The sequence below is a fragment of the Corythoichthys intestinalis genome, chromosome 11 (assembly GCF_030265065.1).
Source record: "Corythoichthys intestinalis isolate RoL2023-P3 chromosome 11, ASM3026506v1, whole genome shotgun sequence".
NCBI lineage: Eukaryota > Metazoa > Chordata > Actinopteri > Syngnathiformes > Syngnathidae > Corythoichthys > Corythoichthys intestinalis.
The window spans coordinates 36,822,679-36,849,880 of record NC_080405.1 but is presented as its reverse complement, the minus strand read 5'-3'; the positions used below and the strand labels follow the sequence as shown (position 1 = coordinate 36,849,880).

The 27,202-nt window shown below is 39.1% G+C and overlaps 1 protein-coding gene across 1 annotated transcript; it reads right to left on the bottom strand.

Moving 5' to 3' along the window:
- Positions 1 to 27,202, bottom strand: mchr2b (melanin concentrating hormone receptor 2b). The gene is made up of 2 exons (XM_057850567.1): positions 26,550 to 27,202; positions 1 to 2,066 (listed from the first exon to the last, which is right to left on the bottom strand). Exons 1-2 carry the CDS (start codon positions 26,939 to 26,941, stop codon positions 1,415 to 1,417), a joined length of 1,044 nt encoding a protein of 347 aa, XP_057706550.1. The 5' UTR covers positions 26,942 to 27,202; the 3' UTR covers positions 1 to 1,414.

Here is a 27,202-nt window from a genome sequence, read left to right as displayed (position 1 = left end):
ATCATCCAAATGGTCATAGGCAAACTTAAGACAGGCTGGTTTAAGCAGGGGAACCTTCCGTGCCATGCATGATTTCAAACCATGACGTCTTAGTGTATTACTAACAGTATCCTTGGAAACTGTGGTCCCTCTTTTCATGTCATTGACAAACTCCTGTCCTGTAGTTCTGGGCTGATTCACCTTTCTTAGCATCATTGAGACCCCACGAGGTGACATCTTACATGGGGCTCCACTCCGATTGAGATTGACCGGTATGTTTAGCCTCCTCTATTTTCTAGTGATTGCTCCAACAGTAGATCTTTTTTCACCAAGCTGCTTAGAAATTGCCTCAAAGCCCTTTCCAGCCTTTTGGAGGTGACCAATTTTGTCTTTAGACAGGTCTTTGGTCTTGACATTGTTACAAGTTTGAGTCTTACTGATTGTAGGGGGTGGACAGTTGTCTTTGTGCAGTCATCGACCGCAATCAAGTGCATCTGATTCAGGATAATACATGGAGTGGAGGTGGACTTTTATTGGGCTGACTAACAGGTCTTTCAGGGTTAGAATTCTAGCTGATAGATAGGTTTTCAAATACATATTTGCAGCTGTATCACACAAATAAATTGTAGAAAAATCCTGCATTGTGATTTCTGGATTTTTCTTATTAGATTATCTTTCTCAAGTGGACATGCACCTACAATGAAGATTTCAGACTCCTTCATGATTTCTAAGTGGGAGAACTTGCAAAATAGCAGGCGTTCAAATCCTTATTTTCTTCACTGTATCAATTTATGACCATCTCTGCCTGTAAAGGTCATTGTGTGATGTTAGCTGCTAACATTAGCAAATTGGACGTGTGTGCTTGCTTCTGTTGTAAATCTGACACACAATGGCTGAAAATGGTAGTAGCAGAACACAATTCAGTTGCGAGCGGTTTGTAATGTATCCCCAGATACCTCTACAGTAAGACGTGAAGCAGACCTACAACTGAAGTAAGCATTTACTAAAATCTGAACGGCTAACGTCATACAGCGATCTCTTCAGGATTTAAAGTAAGTGGCTAACATCATACAACTATCTCTTTTGGATGACTACTTTGGAAAAGCCTAGCTCAGGCAGAGATGGTCACAAAGCAATATGGATTAAGGTACTGTTGTAAGTCTGCTTCCATGCGGTCAGTTTGTGTTGCAGCTATTGGCATTTGTGTTTTCTTTTTTCTTTTATAGAGTTCTTAGAATTTACAAAATACCTGAAACTTTCAGGCCACCGTGCTAACATTCCCTCGATAAAGACACATAGCAAAGGTGCATCCTCTCTTTTGCAGACACCCTCAGTATGGTTACTATTTTTTATGCACACATTTCACAGGAAACATTTTGTCCATCTGAACAAATATCAACATGTCCATGTCCCTCTGCTAAAAATCTTTTCATCCTTAAATGGTAGTACAACGATTATTAGGGTCATTGGCCATACTTGAACCCTCTGTTTTGACCACAGTCACCTTTGATGAGTGCTGGGAACTGTTCAGTATGTTCCTGCGACAAAGACGTTCACGGTAATTTTGAGCAAAGATCAGCAACATAAGCGGATTGATACAGCTGTGGGAGTAGCAGAGGCAGATACTGATGTTGTAGGCGTAGATAAAAGCGACAGTCGGGGAGTTGTTGCTGACGTTGATCACTTGAATGACGTGGTAGGGTGACCAGCAGATCAGAAACAGAGCGATCACCATCAACACCATCTTGGTGGCTCTCTTGGCCCACACGGTCTGCTTGCGTTTAACCCGACGGATGGAGCTGAATACATGGTAAAGCGTGAGCGAGTAGAAGGTGCTGATGATGATGAGGGGGATGATGAAGCCAAGGATGGACTGGTAGAGGGTGTACCAGTACATGTCTTCGGGTCCGTCCAGATACATCATGCAGATCTCCAAATGCTTTTTACGTATGACATGACGTACGACTTTGGCGTACATCATGACTGGCACAGTGAGAAGGAAGCTGCCAATCCACACCAGCATGTTGATGATTATAGTCCACTGGATGGTCCGCCGCTCTGAAGTGGGGTGAACGATGGCAATGTACCTGTGGAGCAGAGGGAATATTTTTAGAGGCACACCGCAGTCTGAAATGCAGGTGATAAGAGGAACATTACTGGACTTCCAATGAGCAACAGTACTTTAATCTCTGAAAGCTAATGCTTATGTGATATACTCCCAGAGCATAACTTGGACACTGAAGCAATAAATGTCAAATACAGCATAGGGCACACAGACAGGAATGTCACTGAGTTGAGGGCAGACCATTACCAAGAATTCAACGCTTTTTTACTGCCCCAATTCAAGCATGATATTTACATTATAAATTCATATGTAACACTTTCTCTACTCATTGTGAACCAGACCATTGAAGGTACAATGTTTTGTGTTGTCATCTGTTTTCATTAATGTGGCTTAATGAAAAATGATAGCCAATTGTGCATCTTTTCCCTTCTCTCAACATAGTGTTTAATGTTAAGCATTTTAGTCTGGAAACAACTTTTGCTTCAACACAATCGGGGAAAGCAAACCTTCATGTTATGAACACATGGGGCACATTTTTAACGACATCAAATCAAATCAAATTTATTTCTGTAGATAAGTTTCCTGAGCGAAACATGGGCGACGCCATCGTTGACATTTTCTGCTACGGACTTCCGGTTTAGACAGAACAACATGAAGTGCGTTTGAAGTAAGCAGTGTGTAGACAAAGTTAAAACTAGGGATGTCCTGATCCAGGTTTTTGCACTTCCGATCCGATACCGATATTGTTTTGCACTTCCGATCCGATAACGATACTGGCCGATACCGATACCGGCCTATCTGAGCATGTGTTAATGTTTAAAGTTATTTAGCCTCCTTACTTAGTTGTCAGACTCATGTTAAAAAAGGTTTTAGTACTCTTGATAACTGGCCAGCTGAATTAGGTGAGTTTGAATAACACACAACAGTTGGTAACAAGAAACTGACCTGTTTATTCAGTGACAAACACAAAACATTATAAATAACAAACAGGAATGGCATAGTCAGTCAGTAAAACGTGCAAATAATATTGTAAACTGTCTTAAAAAAGCAAAACACACAAACAACCTCAGTGGAAAACCCTACAAACCCCCCAAGCTAATAGATGCTTTTAATGTTTCGTGCATTAGTCACAAAAATTGTATAAAAAGCCTCTCAGGTTTAAATAAACTTCTATTTCAGTATCAAGTTAACATTTTAAAACAGTAAATAAAATACTCAAGTTCCCATTCTGTATCAGCAGCTTTAAACTACATTCAATTCATTTAGTTTTGCGAATCAACTGTTAAAGTTGTTAAAATTGCTCCTTTTATTCCATAATTTCCCTTTTGTCTACTTTCGACATGTGAAAGTTTTAAAACTGTTTTGAAGATAGATTCAAGTCATGATTTTGCCGATTTAGGAGTATTTTAGATAAAAAGTAAATTAGGTTCGCTTGGAAGGTTCACAACAGCCTACTAGGGAAGTCTCCTGCTTTAAGATGGCGGCTGTTTACTAACGCAACTAGTTTTCAATACTTCAATGTTGCTTACGCTGTCGAGTCTGTCATTTTGCATCTAGTTCTATATACATATGATATCTATTATCTACAGGAAAACAATATTGACGTAGTCTGTCAGCAGCAGTCAGGTATTCTTGTGTTTTTTTATCCAGCGGCATGAGATGAGCTAAAGCCGTGAGTTGAGCATTGGCATTACCCGGGTCTATGACAATTGACAAACATGATGTTTACTCTCGGGACGCAATGCGGTCCGTTTCTCATTGCGTCCCGAAGACCGCGCTGTGTATTAGTTCCGCTTTACTTGACATATTTCAATAATCGGAATTTGGATGTTTGTGAATCGTTCTCGAATCTTCCACGGCCGAATCGCTCAAGGATGTAATAACGGCTGGGCATGTTGGACCATGGTTCTAAGTGTTGGATGGTGCGTCTTTACTCACGAGAGATAATGGCTCGTCATCCAGAATGAATTCTTTGGCAATGACCCTTGTTATTCCCTGGGCTTTGGGACTGTCGAGTGCCAGTTTGTCACGCATAGCAAAAGTTTCTGCCAGTGTTAGTTGCGTAGGACCTTTCTTTTTGTCTTCGGTTTTCTTAACATACTTCTTATATTGTTTGTGGTGGTATTTCGCTAAATGCTTGATGAGGTTGGTTGTATTAAAAGTTCTTACAGCTTTACCACCTAGCTTGACTTTATTGTGGCATATGTTGCACTCTGCCTCTTCGTCTTTGTCGTCCTTTAAGGTGAAATGATCCCACACAGCTGACATTTTTACCGATAAAGTCTCTCGGTAAATTGGGAGACGGTAATGTAAATGTAGTGTGTTGAAGGTGTGCCGTAAAATGCGTACCGGATTTTAGGGAAACCGAAGTAAAAACTGGAATGGATTATGTAAATCGGTGCGCTGGAAAACCGGGAAAAAAACTGGATCAGAAGTCTGGATCGGAATTTTTCCATGTTGGCCGAGCCGATACCGATGCACATTTTTTTTGCTAATATCGGCGTCCGATCCGATCCAAAGATCAGGTCAGGACATCTCTAGTTAAAATTGCAAAATCAAACCAGAGGAACCCATGGATTCTCAAAAAATTGATTAAGCTTGACGCAGATGGAGCGTGCGTTCATTCTTATCACTTCATTTATCATTCGTGGACAAAATTCTAACACTCTGTGCAGCCTGTGTTAACATGAGGTGTAGATTGATATGCCGGCCTCTTGAGAGACCAAAATGACGCAAATTACAAATAATATTACAGTTGCCAAATGCAGAAGGGCTGACACAGATTTTGTAGTTACAAGGAAATACTGCAAGGTATTGTTCATTTGATTAGGTTTTGGTATTATGAGCTCATTACACATGTACATACAGTTGGGCAAATAAGTATTTAGTCAACTACTAATTGTGCAAGTTCTCCCACTTGAAAATATTAGAGAGGCCTGTAATTGTAAACATGGGTAAACCTCAAGCATGAGAGACAGAATATGGAACCCCCCCCCCCAGAAAATACCATTGTTTGATTTTTAAAGAATGTATTTTCAAATCATGGTGGAAAATAAGTATTTTGTCAATACCAAAAGTTCATCTCAATACTTTGTTATGTACCCTTTGTTGGCAATAACGGAGGCCAAACGTTTTCTTTAACTCTTCACAAGCTTTTCACACACTGTTGCTGGTATTTTGGCCCATTCCTCCATACAGATCTCCTCTAGAGCAGTGATGTTTTGGGGCTGTCGTTGGGCAACACGGACTTTGAAATCCCTCCACAGATTTTCTATGGGGTTGAGATCTGGTTCGGCCACTCCAGGACCTTGAAATGCTTCTTACGAAGCCACTCCTTTGTTGCCCTGGCGGTGTTTGGGATCATTGTCATGCTGAAAGACCCAGCCACGTCTCATCTTCAGTGCCCTTGCTGATGGAAGGAGATTTTGTTTCCACCCCCATGCTTCACAGTGGGTATGGTGTTTTTCGGATGCAATTCAGTATTCATTCTCCTCCAAACACCAGAACCTGTGTTTCTACCAAAAAGTTCTATTATGCTTTCATTTGACCATAACACATTCTCCCAGTCCTCTTCTGGATCATCCAAATGCTCTCTAGCGAACCGCAGATGGGCCTGGACGTGTACTGGCTTCAGCAGGAGGACACATCTGGCAGTGCAGGATTTGAGTCCCTGGCGTTGCATTGTGTTTCTGATAGTAGCCTTTGTTAGTGTGTTACCAGCTCTCTGTACGTCATTCACTAGGTCTCCCCGTGTGGTTCTGGGATTTTTGCTCACCGTTCTTGTTATCATTTTGACGCCACGGGGCTAGATCTTGCATGGAGCCCCAGATCGAGGGAGATTATCAGTGGTCTTGTATGTCTTCCATTTTCTAATAATTGCTCCCACAGTTGATTTCTTTACACCAAGCGTTTTACCTATTGTAGATTCAGTCTTCCCAGCCTTGTGGACGTCTACAATTTTGTCTCTGGTGTCCTTTGACAGCTCTTTGGTCTTGGCCATAGTGGAGTTTGGAGTGTGACTGACTGAGGTTGAGGACAGGTGTCTTTTATACCGATAATGAGTTAAAACAGGTGCCATTAATACACGTAAGTAGTGGAGCCTCGTTAGACCTCGTTAGAAGAAGGTAGACCTCATTGACAGCCAGAAATCTTGCTTGTTTGTAGGTGACCAAATACTTATTTTCCACTCTAATTTGGAAATAAATTCTTTAAAAATCAAACAATGTGATTTTCTGTTTTTTTTGTTCCACATTCTGTCTCTCATGGTTGAGGTTTACGCATGTTGACAATTACAGGCCTCTCTAATCTTTTCAAGTAGGAGAACTTGCACAATTGGTGTTTGACTACTTACTTATTTGCCCCACTGTATAAACACAAATAGCATGTCATTGTTTTTTACTGCTGATATTGATCGCAATAAAACTTTTGGACAACATGGTTTCACTTGTTGTTTTATTTGAAACGATTGCGCATGTGCAAAACAGTTGAATAAATCACAATTTATAAAATTATTAGAAAAATATCAACAAAGGGGGAGGATAAGTCGAGCATTTCATCATCAAAGTAGAATCCACGTAGTCTCAATATATGTCCATCAACGTACAGTAAGGGTTGTTGTAAGGCACATCAAGTTTTTTTCCTTTGCGTAAGAGCGTTTTCCACCTGTAAACAAACGAACAAAAAAACGTAACACTTGCTTTTATGAGTTTACATAGTTGTGCCATCATACACGTACTGATTAGCAACATGCTAGCAGCAGATAGCATGTGTTGCAGCCACAGCATTAGTTGTCGTAAATAGTGTTAAACTTTATCATAATTACAATCATCATCGTAATAGCAATATCAAAGACAACAAGTCGTTTCATGCACAAGATTTAGTATTTTTTGAGCACCGGACACATGACAATGCCGGGATCGGAAGAACCTACCTTCCATAAAACAGCGGCAACATGGCTACATAAACACCCGGTCTTTGTGGTGGCACAGACTTGGTTCCACATCTACCTCCATGAACATGTTTTCCTCCCATGTCTTGATGTCAGATGGATGCGGTATTTCCAAACTGTCTTTTTTGAGGGATTTTGATGAGTGATGCCACTCCAGCTCCACTGTCTTTTCGGTTAGAGTAAGTGTAAAATGGAAGTCGCAAGCAGAAATGCTGACGTAAAGAGGAAGTACCTCGGAAACGTGTCTATAGCTCTTTAAAAAAAAACAGAAGGGTCCTCAAAGTGCTTTACAACAATGACAAACATAGTCCATGATAAGTAAAAGGCAGGGAAGTACTATACAATGACATTAAGAGAAAAAAAGAAAACGATAAAAGTCAAAACAGCAAATAAAACATAAAATCTGAAAAGATTAAAACCCTTAAGAAATAAAACCAGGTTACCCTAGTCTGGACAAAAAGCGAGTCTAAAAAAGTAGGTCTTTTACCGTCATTTAAAAAGGCCTAGATTCGCAATGGTCTGAATTTCAGGGGGCAGGCTATTCCACAACCTGGAAAAGATCGGCCATGCCACTGTTTAAGTCTTGACCTTGGAACTTGCAAAAGAAGCTAGCCGGTAAAACGCAGAGCCCTGCCAGAGTTATGGAGGGTTAAAATTCCCGATAAATAAGAAGTAGCCTGGCCATTAATAGAATTAAAAACAAACAATAAAAGTTCTAAATCAATTTTAAAATGAACTGAAAGCCAGTGGAGCGATGAAAGCACGGGTGTAATATGTTCACGACATCAATATAGTTTTTAATTAATTCAAATTCCATCTAACATTTTGTGTTCTTTTTAATGACCATTTACATTTCAAAGGCATAATTATAATTTTTAAAGGAATAATTATGTCCTTGCATGTAAATACAATATTAAAACTTATCTGTCCTTGCCTTGAAGTAGACAAATAAAAGATTCATTCAAACATCACGCATAGGTCAAAATTATTTCTTTTACCTTGGTACACAGATAATCTGTGTTCCTTCTCTTTTGTAAATTTCAGTTTTCTAATCTTTGTGAAGTGTAAAGAAGAGTGGCAGCATGGTTAGCAATAATAGAGAAAAATGTCGCGCTCTCCTGGGTCTGCGCACTTTTTGGCCATTTTTTTCTTCTAGTTGCAGAAAAAGAAAAATGGAAAACGAGCATATTTCCGTTTTTTATTTCATGCATGTCATAAAAAAATAAATAAATAAATAAAAAAAAACGGAAAATGAATCATCTTCCATTTCTGATTTGCAATTGGTGATTGAAAAATTGAAAACGAGCCTTTATCCGTAACACGAGTCTGTAAATAAAATACAAATATTATTTGTTCGCATGGTTGTGACCCAGAAGACATAACCCTAACCCTGAGTAGGATGGAGTCATCCATATTGCTTCGTGGTTGGAAACTGTGCAAGATGTTGACATGATGGTGGAGGAGGACATTGAGTTCAGTCGTAGTATCACTAAATCAGAGCAGTACATTTTTTATATCGTCTAAAACACTTGTCGACATTATTCACTAACATGTTAGAGCAACCCAAAATTGTGTATAGTGTTTTTTTCCCTTTCTAATAACATTTTATACACTTTATTTTTTTTTTAAAGTCCACGTGAGCTGAAATCCAGAATTATATTAGCTTGAAAATGCTGCATCACCCAGAATTATATTTTTAAATACAACATAATCCCCTGATCCCTTCCCTGAGGGTTAGTTTTTCGGACTACAAGGCGCACCTGAGTTAAGTCGCACCAGCCATAAAATGCCCAACGAAGAGAAAAAAAACATATACAAGTCGCATCCAAGTATAAGTCGCATTTTTGGGGGAAATGTACTTGATAAAATCCAACACATAGAACAGACATGTCATCTTGAAAGGCAATTTAATATAAAAATTAGGGCTGTCAAAATTAACGCGTTAACTAGCGGTAATTAATTTTTGTAATTAATTCCGTTAAAATATTTGACGCAATTAACGCACAAATGCCCCGCTTAAAAGGACAGCAAAGTGAAAGGTGCACTTGTTGTGTTTTTCGGAGTTTTGCCGCCCTCTGCTGGCGCTTGGGTGCGACTGATTTTATAGGCTTCAGCACCCATGAGCATTGTGTAAGTAATTATTGACATCAACAATGGCGGGCTACTAGTTTATTTTTTGCCTGAAAATTTTACAAATTTTATTAAAACGAAAACATGAAGAGGGGTTTTAATATAAAATTTCTATAACTTGTACTAGTTATTATCTTTTATTTATTTTCTATAAATTTTTATAAATATTTATATATTTTATTTTATTTTATTTATTATTTTTATTTATCTTTTAAGAACTACAAGTCTTTCTATCCATGGATTTCTTTAACAGAATGTTAATAATGGTCATGCCATCTTGTTGATTTATTGGTATAATAAAGAAATACAGTACTTATGTACCGTATGTTGAATGTATATATCCATCTTGGTCTTATCTTTCCATTCCAACAATAATTTACAGAAAAATATGGCATATTTTATAGATGGTTTGAATTGCAATTAATTGCAATTAATTATGATTAATTAATTTTTGAGCTGTAATTAACTCGATTAAAAAATTTTAATCGTTTGACACCCCTAATAAAAACACAATACAATACAACAACATTCTGAATAAGTGTACAGTGTACAGTGCATCAACAATGAATTGCAAATATACTGTCCTCACCAGGACGCTACGGCTCGGTCCTGGCTATTCAGCGGGCTAAACTCCAAAATGACGATGCTGGACGTCCTTATAATTTGCTGAATCAATTTCGGCCTCGATACCAAACAGGTTCGCATCGACGTAAATAAATGATAATTAGGTGCTTTTACAGCAATGACATTACACAAACGGTTAGCATCCGTTCGCTAGCACTAGCGCATTGTTCAAACAACCACTCAACTGGCTCTAAACAGTCAGAGCTATGTAGCTGTCGGTCTTCTTCTGGTGTGTGAGCGCTCTTCTTCACGTAAACAAGTGCAAGTGCACCCCCACTTAGGCGTGAAAGCGCCACAAACTAAAAGCATGGATTTCAATATAAAAAAGTTAATAATACAATTGAACACACATTTCCAGAGGCAGAACGCGAACCTGGCCATAGCTATTAAGTTATTAAGATAACTATAGCATAAAGAACATGCTAACAAGTTTACCAAACCTTCAGTGTCACTCCAAAACACCCAATTAACATGTGAAATGATATCATAATGTGTTAATAATTTCACACATAAGTCGCTCCTGAGTATAAGTCGCACCCCCAGCCAAACTATGAAAAAAACTGCAACTTATAGTCCAAAAAATCCGGTAATTGGCCTGGCTCCCAGGGGGATGATTGGCTTGGGCTATGACGGGACTCTGAGGCGACCCCAGCGCAACACTTCCACTTTCTGCAGGATATCACACATCTGAGTGGATTCACGCACGACAGGGTGCAATTTGACACTCTCAGAGAGATTGTCGGTGCCATGATTAGCGATCAGGTAGCATAGAATGTGATGACAATTTATTCACGCTTACAGGTGATTTACATAATATTTGGTACACTACCTCACATTGCTGACTTGGGTATGCTCCACCCTGTCTAATCACATCTCCTTTTGACTCACCTTCCCTTATCTTTCTCCTCAGTTATCAGGCCCCCACATGGTGCCCACGGATAAATATACTTAGCCAACAATAGCACCACTATGTTCATACAGAACAAAGTATTGGCACCCCAGCAATTCTATCAGGTAATGCTAAATTTCTCCCAGAACATAATCGCAATTACAAATGCTTTGGTAGTAATATCTTCTTCTATTTTGCTTGCAATGAAAAAACACAAAAGAGGATGGGGAAAAAAACATTTAAATCATTATTATTTTACACAAAACTCCAAAAATGGGCTGGACAAAAGTATTGGCACCATTTGAAAAATCATGTGATGCTTCTCTAATTTGTGTAACTAAAAGCACCTGTTACTTGTGGCACATAACAGGTGGTGGCAATAACTAAATCACATGTGTAGTCAGTTAAAATGGATTTAAGTTGACTCAATCTCTGTCCCGTGTCCTCGTGTGTACCACATTGAGCATGGAGAAAAGAAAGAAGACCAAAGAACTGTCTGAGGACTTGAGAAGCAAAATTGTGAGGAAGCATGGGCAATCTCAAGGCTAAAAGTCCATCTCCAAAGACCTGAATGTTCCTGTGTCTACCGTGCGCAGTGTCATCAATAAGTGTAAAGCCCATGGCACTGTGGCTAACCTCCCTAGATGTGGAGGGAAAAGAAAATTGACGAGAGATTTCAATAAAAGATTGTGCGGATGGTGGATAAAGAACCTCTACTAACATCCAAACAAGTTCAAACTGTCCTACTGTCCGATGGTACAACAATGTCAGCCCGTACTATACAAGTTCAAACTGTCCTGCTGTCCGATGGTACAACAGTGTCAACCCGTACTATCTGTCGGCTTCTGAATGAAAAGGGGCTCTATGGTAGGATACCAAGGAAGACCCCACTTCTGACCCAGAGACATAAAGAAGCCAGGCTGGAGTTTGCCAAAACTTACCTGTGAAAGGCGAAAACGTTTTGGAAGAACGTTTTCTTGTCAGATGAGAAAAATGTAGAGCTTTTGGGGAAAAGGCATCAACATAGAGTTTACGGTAAAAAAAAACAACAACAACAAAAAAAACCCCAAAGCCCTCAAAGAAAAGAACACGGTCAAACAGTATGGAGGTTCCCTGATGTTTTAGGGTTGCTTTGCTGCCTCTGACACTGGACTGCTTGACCGTGTGCATGGCATTACAAAGTCTGGAGACTACCAACAAATTGTGCAGTATAATGTAGGGCCCAGTGTGAGAAAGCTGGGTCTCCCTCAGTGGTCATTGGTCTTCCAGCAGGAAAATGACCCAAAACACACTTCAAAAAGCACTAGAAAATGGTTTGAGAGAAAGCACTGGAGACTTCTAAAGTGGCCAGCAATGAGTCCAGACCTCAATCCCATAGAACACCAGTGGAGATATCTGAAAATGGCAGTTTGGAGAAGGCACCATTCAAATCTCAGAGACCTGGAGCAGTTGGCCAAAGAAGAATGGTCTAAAATTCCAGTAGAGCAGTGTAGGAAACTCATCTATTGACACTGGAAGCAGTTGCTGGCAGTTATTTTGTCTAAAGGGTGTGCTACCAAGTATTAAGCTGAAGGTGCCAATGCTTTTGTTCGGCCCATTTTTGGAGTTATGTGTAAAATGATGTTTTAAAAAAAAAATTATTTTTATTATATTTTGTGTTTTTTCGTTGCAAGCAAAATAAATGAAGATATTACAATCAAAGAATTTGTAATTGCAATCATTTTCTAGGAGAAATTGAACATTATTTGACAGAATTGCTGGGGTGCCAATACTTTTGGCCAGCACTGTTGGTGTGTATTAATGTATATCTTGTTGTTGTTTGTTCTTCTCCTCTTCTGTCTGCTTCCTTCCTTTTTGTCCCCCCATAAGCCCTTGCTGTTAACTGATTTTATCCTAACAAATAAAACAGAATGAACAACCCCAACCAAACACCCATTTGATACATTAAAGCTGTTTAGACCATAAGGACACTCAGATTCCTATTCTCCATGTCTAAGCAGCTGAAAGGACAAGTTAAAAAAAAAAAAAAAACATAATTGAGGATTGTTTCCCACCCATGGTCAGTCAGGGACATTTAGTCAAAAGCCCATCCCTAATTTAAATGTCACAATTTAAAATCCTTCCTTATGTGTCTCTTAATCTTAAGCGGTGAAAATGACCTTTTATCCGGATAAAAGAAGCAACCCGGCGCAACAAGTTAATTAAATAAACAGTTCAGAGCCATTCAGACACAAGCAGGTCACACTGTGGCTTAATGGTGGCCAGATTTTCTACAGAAAAACACTAAAACTTGATCAACACATCAAATTTTGAAAATAGATTTTTAGTCTTTCGCCACCTATACAGTATGTGAACTACAAAGGGATCAACACTCACCATTGAATTACGTACTGCACGTACTGTACATTCAGCATGTTTGATTTGTTACCAGAAAATGTTCTCAGCAGACTAGCAAAATAGTCTAAATTCTGTTTTGTTAACTGTTGTTCAATAAATGAGAAATGAATGTAATTACAAATTAAATGATGTAACAAATCACTCCTAAAAGCGGCGCCTGATGATTGCTGATTAGGTTTTAATAACCAGATAATCTTGATCATGACGTGTTTAGGCTAATCTGGATATTAAGGCCTTCTATGTACAAATTGAGCATTACTAAGGTACCCAAATGTCTGGAAAAACAAACAGGAAGATGGTTAAATGATCACTAGCTAAATGTGTGACACCTAGAATAGGATGATTAGTGTGCACACAGCATTATACTAAAGTTGAGCTCACTATTCATTTTTCATTAGTGGGCAGCAAAGGTGAAAGGAAATAACATAGCAAGTTTCAAACAAGTCCAAAGTTAGTGTGGAAAAAGTCAAGAAAGGGTAGTCATGATTTTAAGCATGTCAAAAGTCAAGTTGTACAAATCTTTCTCAGACCAAGTCTATGCTCAGACAAAAAAATATATATATATATTATTATTTTTTTTTGGATCATATCATTACAAAGGGCATTTGCATCTCCCAAAATAAATTGAAGCAAAAAAATAATACATATTCCTGAAATAGAAATCACACTATTGAAAAATCCGACTTTCAAATGTTAGAGTCTATGGCTACATCTCCACTAGGACGGATAATGGCCTTAAACGTGTAATTAGTTGGACTATACGCATGTCGGCTACACTAGTATGCCTATTATCCGGATTAGTTGTTAGACGGATAATGTAGGCGGGTAATATTACCCGCCGCTTAATATGCACTGCAATCTCCGTACCACAATCGGATACTGAGGAAGTGACGTCATGCCTTCGCCATTTTCAGTGCGGCATGACGGCATCGTAAACAATAAAGGCAGACGGTCACGAGGCACGTGGCATTCATGCTCCTTTTTTCCACACATTTTTCTTGAACAGTGCCCATTTGTGGTCCTCCCATCGCTGATGACACAGATGAGCGTTTTTTACAGAGCTGTCTCCCGCGTTGTCTCCGATCAGCCAGCTGCGGGGCTGGCCCCTCCCAACTCAGTGCTGACTGAACATGAGTACAGTATATAAAAATGCGTAGAGGAAAATCAAACCCCGAAAAATGACCTGCGTGGTACTCCCAGTAAAAGAGGCGCGCGATCAGTTTTTTTCCATGACATTTCTGCCTGTCAAAACTGTCGCCACTTCCAGGATCACCACTGTTATGCACAAGCACTCCTGGTTGCGCCTTCCAGGAAATATACACAGCACCACACCATATGCTTCTATTTGTTATTTTCCAAGTGGTGAGAGAAATAAGCATTGATTTAACATCCTAATTAAAAGTGTGGGAATAACGCCGTTACTTAGGATGTTAAAAAACTGGAAACGGGGTAATCTAAATAATTATTTTTTCCGCCGTTACAACGCCGTTACCGTTACTGACGGTTAAAAGCGGTGCGTTACTGACTTTGAAAAAATTGAAGAAACTACCAGCAGTAGCGAGTCTACTCTGCTCTGTTTATTTGTCATCCAAGACTCGGGGTGCATTCAGGTTCATGGCAATGAAAATAATAAACACACATAGCCTACCTTTGCAAGAACGATGGAGTTGCCATTTGATACGGTCATAATGTGCAGGTCCTGCACCCATCTGCAGCAAAACTGTTCGTAGCTTTGTAGCGATTTATAATTTAGGAATCGCTGATGAGTTTAGTAACATATACCTAACAATAAATACAGCAGAATGTCCATTTCGCTTAATTGTGGAAGCCCGTTGACATCTTTACTCCATTTGTCTTCGGCTTGCTTGTAAGGGTCAACATTGTTCACATCCTTAAGTTTGATCACATATCTGTTCTTCGCCTTAGTAACGAGTTTGTCTCTTTATTGAACTGGCAAGTTAAAGTTTAATGTCCCGCGAGCCAGAATATGGCTGCGTTGTTGTCAAATCTCACGTGATCCCCCATTCTGTGACGTAAACGCTCGAGCCTAATAGTGCACGTAATTCAGAGCCGGATTGTTTGAATTAAAAAAAAAAAAAAAGAGCCGGTGTTTGAATTAAAAAAAAAAAAAATCAGAGCCGGTGTTTTCACACACAAACCGGAACAGCGCGTGTGGCAAACACACGCAAAACAGATGCAGAGGGATATGATGGCAGAGCATTCAGAGGAAAATTTGTCCTTTACGAGGTGGCGACATAAACGCTATTTCAAGTTGGTCGAAATTAAAGGAAAGAACATGCATGTAAAGTGTAAGTTATGTCCCGGAGCAAAGCTTTTTTCGACATGTGTGGTAAGCAATTCAACTCTGTTTATTTTTGTTGTACTTCAAGTGTAGGATAATCTGTTACTGGTGAGGTGCTATAAATATTACAAGGTTCTATAACACAACTACCTGTATTTTCTTCTCTATTCAACTGACTTGAATACTGCTCAGAAAATGTATAACATGTGTAGCACTGGATAGTCCACCCAGGAATCCACGACTTTGCGATCGCTGAATTTACAGCTGATTTCGATGTCTTCCGCAGAAAATAAATCAGTCCGTGGAATTCAGGACGAGGTGCAGAATTTTACATTTCATCAGCAGTTGTCATCACAGCCGCAAGATGTCATGGTTGAATACCACCCGCCACACACAAAAGAGAAACTGCATTTAATTGTCTAACTGAACGTTTACAGTTTTTCCTCAGCAGTAATGTTTGTAAAACAAGTGGGTAATTTATTCTCAGTTTTGTTTCATTTAAAGCAATATTTTGAACTTCATGTTATTTTTTTTCTGCTATGTTTATAATAGCCAAGGTTCCTTCCGCAGAAAAACAACTTGACAGTCACTGAATCAAGAAGTGCTCACGACAGAATCAGGATTGCTCTACGCAGAATCAGCAATTTTTCGCTGCAAATTCCTGAGGTGACTAACTGGATATATTTACTGATGTATTGACATGATTTTCTGATTTTACTTGTCCTTCAAATAAAGGCAAACCATTTACTAAAATTGAAAGTAGGCAAAATGTTCCTCTTTTAGATGACTTATTGCATTTATTCAAGACAATTTCCCTTTGTTTACAATGTGGTATAGTACAAGAAACAGTATTACAGCAGACTATAAAGGCTGTTTCACACTAGAGCAGCCCAGAGAGAAAAGCGGTCCGCAGCAAGCACAAAACGGGAGGAGCCGCGTAGGCTGGCGTAGACACTGCCAGGAAGTGAAAAGCGGGTGGACTCCAACAAGCATATGTACTATAGTCCTAAGCACCAATTCATTTACTTTTCATTGTTGCACAACAAAACAGCAACTTTTCCTATTTTACTGAGTAGGGAAGATTATAATAGCCGTGTAAAGAGTTTTATTAGTTTAAGTGACATTGTTGTTTTCGTCAACAATAACAAAAATATTTTGTCGATGAACAAGTCACGATGATGACTTGACAATGACGAGCTAAAAACGTGGCTTGGGAGACTAGTTCATAACGACATGAATGCCAGTTTTCCTCTGGCAAGACGACAACGAGATGAAAACGCAACATAGCTTCTGTCATATGTTCACAGCGCATGACATTTTCGTATTGTACGCGGAGTACACCAACTTGCATCGTAGCAGTGTTTGGGTCTTGTCACTCATGTGAGATGTACTGTGCCTCTACCTCACTCTCCTCACCCGAGGTTAGGATGTGTTTCAAGCTAGGCTGCGTGCCACATTGCTTGTTTGGAAACACATGGTAAGATTTGTTTTCTAATATTGGCAGGAGAGAATACATGAAATATTGCTTTAACCTTTAAATGTCTGTGCTGAGTGATCATCACACGCTGAAAGTAACTCATCACGTTAGCATTAGCATCAACTTTAGCGTCGTTAGTATTCTCGTAACTTTTTTTTTACATACAGTTTGTTGCTCCTAGTTGGGTTTAATTGAAAATAATGTACTAGGGTTGTCCCGATTCGATCACGTGATCGGAAATCAGGCCGATCGCGCCATTTATCAGAGAATTGGAGTCGGGTGAAAAGGATCGGGTTTTTAATTTTTAAAAAATATTTTATGTTTTTCTGTTTCATGGTCATACAGGGCCACAGCCTTTCAACCTCCTTCCTGCAAGCAGTGCGGCCAAACTGTCCAGCTTGCGTTTGGTACTTAAAGTTAATGAGGAGTGACAGGTTTGTAGCTTTGATCTTGGCAGAGAAGCTTGGTAGCGCTACAATTAAAGGCCAAAATGTGTAAATCATTGTTAAACTTGAATAAGTGTGCTGTGACAAGTCATTGTGTAAGTGAGAGGCTGTTCTCAGCAGCATGAGCGTCAAAGTGTGAGTGGATTTAAGTGCACTCATTCAATGAAACATTTGATAAAGACAAGCATTTTTCTATGTTATTCTTGCTGTGGTTAAAAAAAAACAAAAAACAAACAAACTTTTTTTCGGTATCGGATCGGGACTCGGTATTGGCAGATTCTCAAAATCAGGTGACTTGGGTACAAAATATGCGATCGGTACATCCCTAGAATGTACTGCTTTTCCTGCTTAGTGTGTATTATCATTACGAAGTTAACATTGTCCTTGTAAGCGCCACAATATATGCTCCTCTTTCTATGTCTATTCAAAATTGTTGGAAACCTTTATTTCCGGACTCTAACGTTTGAATTTTACAGACGAAAATATTTTGAGTAACTCGACTAAATCTAGACAAAGACACATTTTGAAATGAAAAAATATGACTAAGACTAATCAGTGTTTTTTTTTTTTTTTTTGTCTAAAACACTAAGTCAAAATTAAAATAGCTGCTAAAAATAACACTGTAGAGTGAGAAGCTCCTCTGCTATCTGATGCGTTATTGACGTCAGTGCGGCAACGTTGTAAAAATGGAACAAGCTCCACCCCTAGGCAAAAATTCCTACTTCATCCAAAACAGCCGCCACTGCTCACTGTCGTCGTGAAGTCCCCTCCCCAATAGACCCTACCCACGTGACGTCACAACTCCGCTCTCCTGACTGGTGCCGCCCACTTGTCCGTCAACACATCGTGTTGACCTGTTACGGCTACGTACATTCCTCCTATTTACGGCGTGTTTTTCTGCTCGTTAACATTAATAATCAAAATGGTGAAGGCATGTGTGGTGGTCGGTTGCAATAACAGAGAAGATAGACGGAGAAGACGGAGAGACTTGAAGTTCTACCGGATTCCGAGAGACACGGAGAGGAGAGAGCGAGATGGGCTGCTGCAATTCGACGAGAAAACTGGGCTCCAAACGATTACCACAGATTATGTAGTAGTCATTTTATATCTGGTAAGATGCATTTAATATATATTTAGAGGGTTTTGGGCTGACAACCACAATTAAGATCATTGCTAGGCTAATCGCCGACAACATACACGTATGTATGTAGTGAGAATGCTATCGCTAAACCATATAAACATTAAAAGCCCTAGCTCCATTGACAAATGACATGAAATACATTAGACTTGACAGTGGATGTTAGCAAGAACAAAAGATTTTGAATTGAACATTTCGTAACTCACCTTCCGAGCACAAGATTCCTGCCGAATTTTCGTGTACGAGGACCTGTTTCACCCAACCAGCAACGTAGCATTTATAAGCCTCCAAGCTCTTAAAGTTGATTTTGAAGTGAAGCTGATTTTGTGTGGACAAGATAGTTGTAAATATCAGGGTCAGGCAGAGACGGCGAAGGCAGCCGGTCAAAAATCATCGATTTAAGCATCAAATATGGATCTGGCGACTGTATAGAACGAAGCTTTTCCACATAACGCCTTTTATGCAACACATCCAGTGAGTTTAAGGCATCAGAAAGCACCGGGTCTTCCATGAAATGCATTTTAAATTCCTCAATCAATTGAAACCAATGCTAATACAGAGACAAAATGACGGACAAGTGGGCGGAACCATACAGCGAGCACGTGGTTTTGTGACGTCGGTGGGTAGGGTATATACACAATGATTGGTTTGCCACACACTCTTCCACATCAGGCTGCCGATAGTGTGAAACTAAGGGCGTAGGTTTGGTCTCAACATTGGTAGGGACAATATAACAGCTTTGCTGAGGACGGGACATTAATAAACAAACAGATTATTGGATGGAGGTCAGGGCCACATTTCTTACGAACAAGAACCTAATTAATTGATAGGTGAAATGATCAAAGCAAAATACATTTGTATTGGCTTATACTAACTTTATGTGAATTGGGTCACCTGATACAACGTTCAATTCAAACCTCTATCAAAATCTGCCTAAGAAAATTTTGAAGTGCAAGTCACTTTCAGACCCATATAAAGAGAGTCGCGACACTCCCATAGGGATCCATTATACGATTTTACTTCAAGGTTTTCCGGTGTTCGGCCATTCCTTACTACGCGGCGAAACAATGCTCAGGGCGCTTGCGCATGCGCATGCATTCACACGCATGCGCACATCGGTTAGAGGCGGCGATTACTCACTATTTTTGTTTTTATTTAGTTATTTAGAACCTTTTCACAGCCTCAAAGATACTTTTTGCATGTATTACCCTCTCATACTTTTAGCCATTGTGTTTTTTTGTGTTAGCTTTGAAGCAGTTGACCACAATAGTCACGTAGCGTGTTTAAACCGTCCTTATTTGATATAACTACATTTAAGTATTTTCTACAGGCATTATTTTAGTACCTTATTCCTGTATGCATCTAAACAAAACAAGTTTAGAGCGAACGGTAGTACTTTAGGTGTCAAATTCGACTAATGTAGGACGTTTCGCCGATGTAGCATATTTTGGCAGAACACCGGGTTACGGAGCCTCGGGTAGTTCCAAACATGGCTTTGACGAGGGCGGACCGCATTCATAAGAATGGCTGGCTGTCAAGTATATTCGGAGGTAAGTGGATGATAAAAACGGTCCTTTTGAATTTTCAATAGTCTATATTCTATAAGAGGCGCTTTATAATGTATATGTTGAGCTTTATTTGGATGTGCGTGGCGTAGTTATACATATATTTTATCTAGGTGACGAGCTATTTTCTCCTACTTTTTAAGCTGACTCTGCTAACTGGGAATGTATCGCCAGGGATAAATTCATTAAGTCGCTACCTCTTTTAAATTGTCAACTCTTTCAGAGGCCCTTTGTGAAGTTCATACTTATCTATATTTGTGAGTATTGGTACACGACTGGCTTTCACGTGCTAATTAGCTTGATTTTGTAAGCTTTGAGCTTGAGGGTATCACCCTCATGGAAGAGTACCAAGTCGATGCATGACAACCTGTATTCTTTACACCAAAATGTTTGACATTATCATATTTTAGAGATATGCATAGGTTGAAAAGTGATGTCAACAAACAATAAACACAAATTTATAATAGAAAACTAATTTAATGTTTTTTTTTAGGTCACATTTTCAAGATCTGCTTCTGCTGGGGACTGCTGCCGGTGCCTGCTGGCTTTGGGCACGAAGCCCATTATTGAAATAGCAAAAAACATATTAAATAAGCCTTTTATTTCATGTTTTGATGGCTGACCATTGCCATCCATTTTTTCTGCTCTTCTTGTTCTTCCCATGCTGCACAACCAACCATCACAGGCCACTGATCTTTAAAATGTTAGGTGTAAACACTGAACCGTGACACCAATTTCACCAATTGTTCAATAAAAAATGTTATCAAAGGGTAATAAGTTGTTATACATTACACCATTTTACAGAAAATAATAAAATGTTGTTCCTGTCTTGAAATCATTTTATTTGTGTTGCTTGGGTCCAAACTATATGAAAAATGCCTCTAAAAATGTACAGGTTTGGTTTTGCTAAAATTGGAGGCTAGTATATTCAAAATTTGAGTTAAGCGGGAAATATTTGTTAAACATAATTTCTTTGTTTGTTCTAACTAAGTCTATAAAATAAAAAGGAAAATTTTCACACATATATATATAAGCATTAGAAAGTACAACAGTACAGAAAAGTGGAAAATAGAATTTAAAAGTCGTGACCTCAAACTTTTTGGGAAGCAAAAGTGTTTTTATATGTCAATGTGACGAAACAAACTAGGATGTGCCATTTAGAACTTGGGAACTAACTATATTATACATGGTGTTATCTTTAATATATTACCACAGGTAGGTGAATCAAGGAAATCTAGACATTATCTGGAAAAACAGTATTCTTGTTGTGCAAAAAGAAAAACCTAAATCATCTTGCATTTCAATGGAAAAGTCGATTTCTCGTGCAAATGCTAACACAAACATGAAACTTTCACTCCACATGGGAAAGTTCCCTTCTGCGTAACAGTTTACATCGTTTTCATTTGTCGCCTTAACCCTCCAAATGTAAACCTAGCATTTAAATATATGTTATAATGCAATGACAAAATCAAACTACAACTTAGATACACAATTCTATCCATTTTCCCATAAATGTCGCAATTACCGCTGTTAGTTCCATTGAAAACCACTACAGCGCTACTTGTGCTTGGAACTACCCACACCCTACAGGAACCACGTGACCACCTGCGGCCTCATCAAACAGAGTTGCGACTCTCTTTATAAGGCTCTGGTCCCTTAATTTAAAAAAATGGGGCGCTATCCAAGAATGGGTCCAATCCAAGAATGGGTCCATTTCTGGGGGACACTGGAGCACCCCATACACTCAAACTAAAGTATTGTGATAAAAAAAATTCTAGGGAAAAATTCATGAAAAAAAATCTGAGATATCCAAGAGATAACCAATCTACATCTGAGGCATCTTAGAGTACCCCAAGACTCAAACCAAAGTACTCTCATGAAATTCTGATGTGTGATTTCATTTCACAGATTTTTTTTCCATGTCAGTGTCCCTCTGAAGTGGACCCATTATTGGGACTTGCACTCTGAAGCCACCGCATTGCATTACGATGATGCAAATAATGCAAACAATGATCCAAATGAGGGATGGCTAGCTTGACTTCGTTGTTCCTTGTGGAGGGTGGTTTAACCGCAAATTCACACGGATTAATGTTATGCTAACTTTGATGCGGGTCGGAATTTTAGTAGCAAAATTGGTGGTGTTTCCCCCACCTCCACAACTTTGATGTCTTTTTACATTACTTACAGTGGCTTGTGTTGATTGAAAAAACTTCTGATATCCCTCCTCTTCGAAGGGGGTGGAGGAGGCGACATGTCTTATTTCTGTCGGCGGGGTTGTTTGAGTGTGCGTCTGTGTGGCGGGAAGTCATCAGCCAATCAAACGTGCGTTTGAGGGGAAAAAATGAACTAGCACTTTCAGCAAATGAAAAGGGATAAGTCTGAACATAATAAAAATAATTCACTTAATAATAGTAGAGTCTAGTCTATCCTTACAATATATGGGAAGACAATCAGAATTTTTCATGTAACTGAACTCATTATATAATCCAAATAAGGTAACGTAAAAGTTGGTAGGGACCGTTTCAGCATCCTGAAAAGTTGGTAGTGTTATGTCCCTACCGTTATGCAAACCTACGTCCTTGTGTGAAACGGCCTTAGGGCACACCTGATCATAAGACGCATCATCAATGAATGCGTTCATTTTCATACATAAGGTGCATAAGTGCAACCATTCTCCTTTGTTCATCTTTTAAAATTGTAATTCATGCTTAGTTATTACATTATTTCTTAAAATGCATTTTATTGTTTTATTTACAGGGTATATTAATTATTATTGTGTGTCTTGAACAACTTACTTGAGCAGTATAAAGCAGTTATGTTCCTACAAAATATGTTCAAGGTCATTAAACACAGTTTTTCATATACACGGCCCACTGCATTATACTGTCAAATTTTGGAAAAAATAAGATTCTAAGTGCACTTTACAGTCTGAAAAATTAGGTGCAATTTCCTCCACAAGTATTTGAAGATTGGAGATAAGGGTCTTATCTTCAGAGTGCACATGTGGTGTTTAGTTTAATGAAGGTAGCATTAAATGCAATCAAAGAACACATTTCTAGGAAATCAAACAAACAAGTGACTGTTTTGCTGTTGCACAGGCCATTTTGAGGGAAGATTTCAGTAGACAGAGTACAAACTCCAAAACACATGTAAGCCCCCCCATAGAGATTGCAGGGGTAGATGAGGGCCATGCTGCGCCCACGTCGTCAAATATAAATGAATGCATTTTCTCCAGTAAAAAAAAAAAAAAAAAACACGTATTGGCAAATTTATGTGTGAATCCTGGACAATAGAAGCTGACCTGTTGCTCAATGCTTGGTTAGTCTGCAATCTCAGTGAACTGCAGCTTGGCTTCCTGAGAGAATTTCTTGTTCGTAACAATTTATGAAGAAAATTCCGGTGAAGCAGGATAGTATGAATTATGTATACGATTCACAAAAACAAATTAGTGTATTTCTCATAGTTCTGAATAAAGCTTCTATCTTAAGCCATACTGTGCATTTCAAATGTCACAGATGATTACATATACCAGGCAGGGAACATTACGTTCTAATCAAATTTGTACTTTATTCATTTAATCATGATGGGGTTTTTTTTGTTTGTGTTTCTTTAGAAAGGGCTTCGTACACTTTACATGCATACGGACTTTGTTTCTATATCAAGGAAAGTTGCCTATATTTGTCAACTGTGACTTTTTTGTTCTTAACACTTTATCGGGCACTCATTGAACTCATGGACTGCTATTGACGGCACCAGATGTCCAATCCTCCTGGACCTTACCTCTCTTTATTTTTACCTTTGGCAACATTTAAAGGTCACGGTGTAAATCTAAATCATTTTAAAGAGCTATTGCAATTGCCATGACAAACATAAATCCAGATGTTTTTAGAAGTGTTCTTCACCAATGGAGCACAAGCACCGAAATGCGTTTCCAGGAAAATGGCTGTCATAGAGCATATTATATAAATACAAATGGTTTATACCAAGAAACCTTTATGTATGGGGATTTATGGGACACCCAGTAAAATAGTTAAACGTCTTATTTATTCATCTTAGTTTCAGTCCAATATGGCTATATCTGCAATATTAATAAAAGTAGAGCTGAAATGAATACTTGAGCAACTCGAGTTTAAAAACTGATCCGAGTAATTTTATTCACCTCAAGGAATCGTTTAATTTTGCCAGCTCTAAATATCACGTTTTGCCCGGACTTCTTTTAATGCGGGACAACGCGCTGATGGCACATGCGTAGAGGAAGAAGCAATCAAAAAACACCTTACTGCAGCTGACACCCGCTACAAACTAAGCCGACATCGCTAAAAACTAGGCCGCATGATGCTACGGTGGTTGCAGGTAGCGTCCGATGCGTCTCATAGATATCACATGTATGTTGAACTAGATGCGAAATGACAGAGTCAGTGGCCTTAGTAAACACACGCCATCTTAGAGGAGTACACTTCTCAGCGCTAATAAATAAGATTAACGTTACTGTCACTCGCTCACGTAACGTTAGCCCTGCGGAGGGCTAGGTTTCTATTATAAATTACCACTGTCAATGCGTGGCTAACGTGTCTTACATACAGCCTTTATTTAATCTGTGACAACATAGCGCTCTAGAGTGATGAGGGTGTAAAATAAAAACTTAATAATGCTGTCAATTTTAGCTCAGAAGTCATTGCTGGATAAAACACCAAGTAGCACTGGTCCCTAATGTGCTCCAATACAGCAGGTATCATCATACTGTAACGTTGACAAAGAGTCACCCGCTTCATTAGGTTGCAATTATTTATTTTTGGGGAACTTGTGGAACATCCAACACACGACTGCTTTCTGCGTAGCCGAAGCACACGCACCTGCCAGAACTACAACAACAAGAAGAAGGCACGTCTCTCGCTCTACCGCGCCTCCCTCACCCCCGCACGTCACGCGGTGCATTCAGGAACGCATGCAAATATCCCCCCATATTATAACCTGATATGTTACAATACATTTATTTAGAACACTGCAAAAACTCTAAATCCTGTCAGGACTTACAGTTTAGACTAACTAAAAACTTAACTAGAACTTAAAAATAGCTCGACAGAAATTCAATTGAAACACGTGGGAAAAACACCCAACTTTTAAGTGATGTGTGTTATCAAGCGCAACGGCATTTTTAGGTAAGAAATATATACATATATATATTTTTAATAGATCTAAAAAACTTTTTAGCGAAAGCAGTGAATTATTATTATTATTATTTTTTTTTTTCTAGTCACATCTGAGAGGCAATTGTCGGCTGTTTTCAACAATGTACATCGGAAATAAAGACATTGATTGACTGAAAATGGTTCAATATTAGCTCAAATGTCTTTTCACATGTGTATTTATAATTGCTCTTTACCTTAAAAAAAAATGTTTTATCCGATTACTTGATTAATCGATATAATTTTCTGTCAATTACTCGATTACTAAAATATTCGATAGCCTCAGCCCTAAATAAAAGTCATTTTTGCACTATAATGCGCACCTAACTATAAGCCACCACCCACCAAATTTTTACACGAAAACGGCATTTGTCCATAGATAAACCGCACTGGACTATAAACTGCAGCTGTCCTCACTGTATTATGGGATATTTACACCAAAAGATATCAACCGGTAACACTTTATTTGACAGCGGCATCATAAGACTGTCATAAGACCAAATGAACCACCGTGAAGCTTTGAACCAATTGGCAGCAAAACATCATTGCTTCAAGAGGCTTCATTTGGCCATCACTGTTTTCCACGGGAGACAGTCAACCTCTGCTGCCACATGCTGTCAACGCTGTTGTCATCTAACGTACAAAATTAATATTTTTTTGTCCCGATTAAAAAAAAAAAAAAAAAATGTAATTAAACTTTTTATACACATTCCTCTTCTGAACCACTTGCCTCCTAGCATGCATTGTAGCGTTACAGATGTAAATAACAAATCAAAACTCATGTTCTGTGCTAATTATTTCTTCAGTTTCTGTTGTAGTTGTTTCATTAATTGCTAAGTATAGAATTTGGTAACACTTTATTTGACAGTGGCACCATATGACTTGTCACAAGACCATCATAATTTTGACATGACACTGCCATGAGCATTAATTAATGCTTAATACAGATGTCATTTTGTGTCATCCGGCAAATGAGCTTCCTTTTGAATGAATATAAAAGATCCGAGCTGGAATTTAATGGAGTTGCTGACATAATTTGCCGGATAACACCTAGTGACATCTGTCATAAGCATTCATTATTGCCCATGATAATGTCATTTCATAATTAGGACAGTCTTATAACGCCGCTGTCAAATAAAGTGTTACCTATTAATCCAAATAAATCTGGATTATAAAACGCAGGATTCAAAATGAGGGAATAAAATAGCGGGTTATAGTCCAAAAATTAAGGAAAATAAAAACAACCACTTATTTTCATGTGACTCAAAACATTGCCTGGATTTTTAACTCATTGGTTTAGTTAAAATCCACTTCAACTGAGGGGCTGGGAGTGAATGAAATATTAGACTTTATTCATATTGTCAAATGTCCACTCCACTACTAAAAATAAAATATGAACTTACCGATCAATACAGAGAACGGTGACAATCCCCACGGTTGTAAACTGGTTACTGACATCCACCACCACCACAGCCTTGCACATAAAGTTCCCGAAGACCCACTGCCTGTCTCTGACAAGCTGATGGATGTTGAAAGGCATGACCAACAGGAAAAGCATATCTGCCAAGGCCAGGTTAAGCACGTAGATGTCCGACACCATTTTCTTCTTGCACGCAGCCACCGCGTAAATGACCAGTCCGTTGGCCAGAACCCCCACAGAGCACAGAATGCCATAAATGGACGGGAAAATGTGCATAAAGGTGGTGATATCGATGAAGCTCGGGGACGAAGTGGTTCCGTTTCCACATGACGGGTCCGTAGAATTGTTTGGACAGAAAATGTCCGTGTCGTTCATCTTTTTGTGCGCTCGGTTCGACAAGCTGGTTCGAAGTGCGCGCCGCGCGTCTTGCAGCTTACTAACTCTTCCTGACTTCTCCCTCGCTCGGAGCGGCAGTGGGGTGATGGAAAACAGGCACGGGGTAATTCAACTAAACAATAGGTCTCGAGGGTATGATTTATCTGTGGGGGTCAACAGTAGAGCGACCAAAGACCGCACAGACCGGGTGGCGCGCGCGTTGGACTGTCAAGGCTTGTGCGCCACGAGATCCCTCCCTTC

Bases quoted from the DNA above. Each gene is read 5' to 3' on its own strand.
- mchr2b (XM_057850567.1), bottom strand. From the start codon at position 26,941: ATGAACGACACGGACATTTTCTGTCCAAACAATTCTACGGACCCGTCA. The intron at 2,067-26,549 runs GTAAGTTCATAT...TCTGCTCCACAG, and splicing joins ACCGTTCTCTGTATTGATCG to GTACATTGCCATCGTTCACC.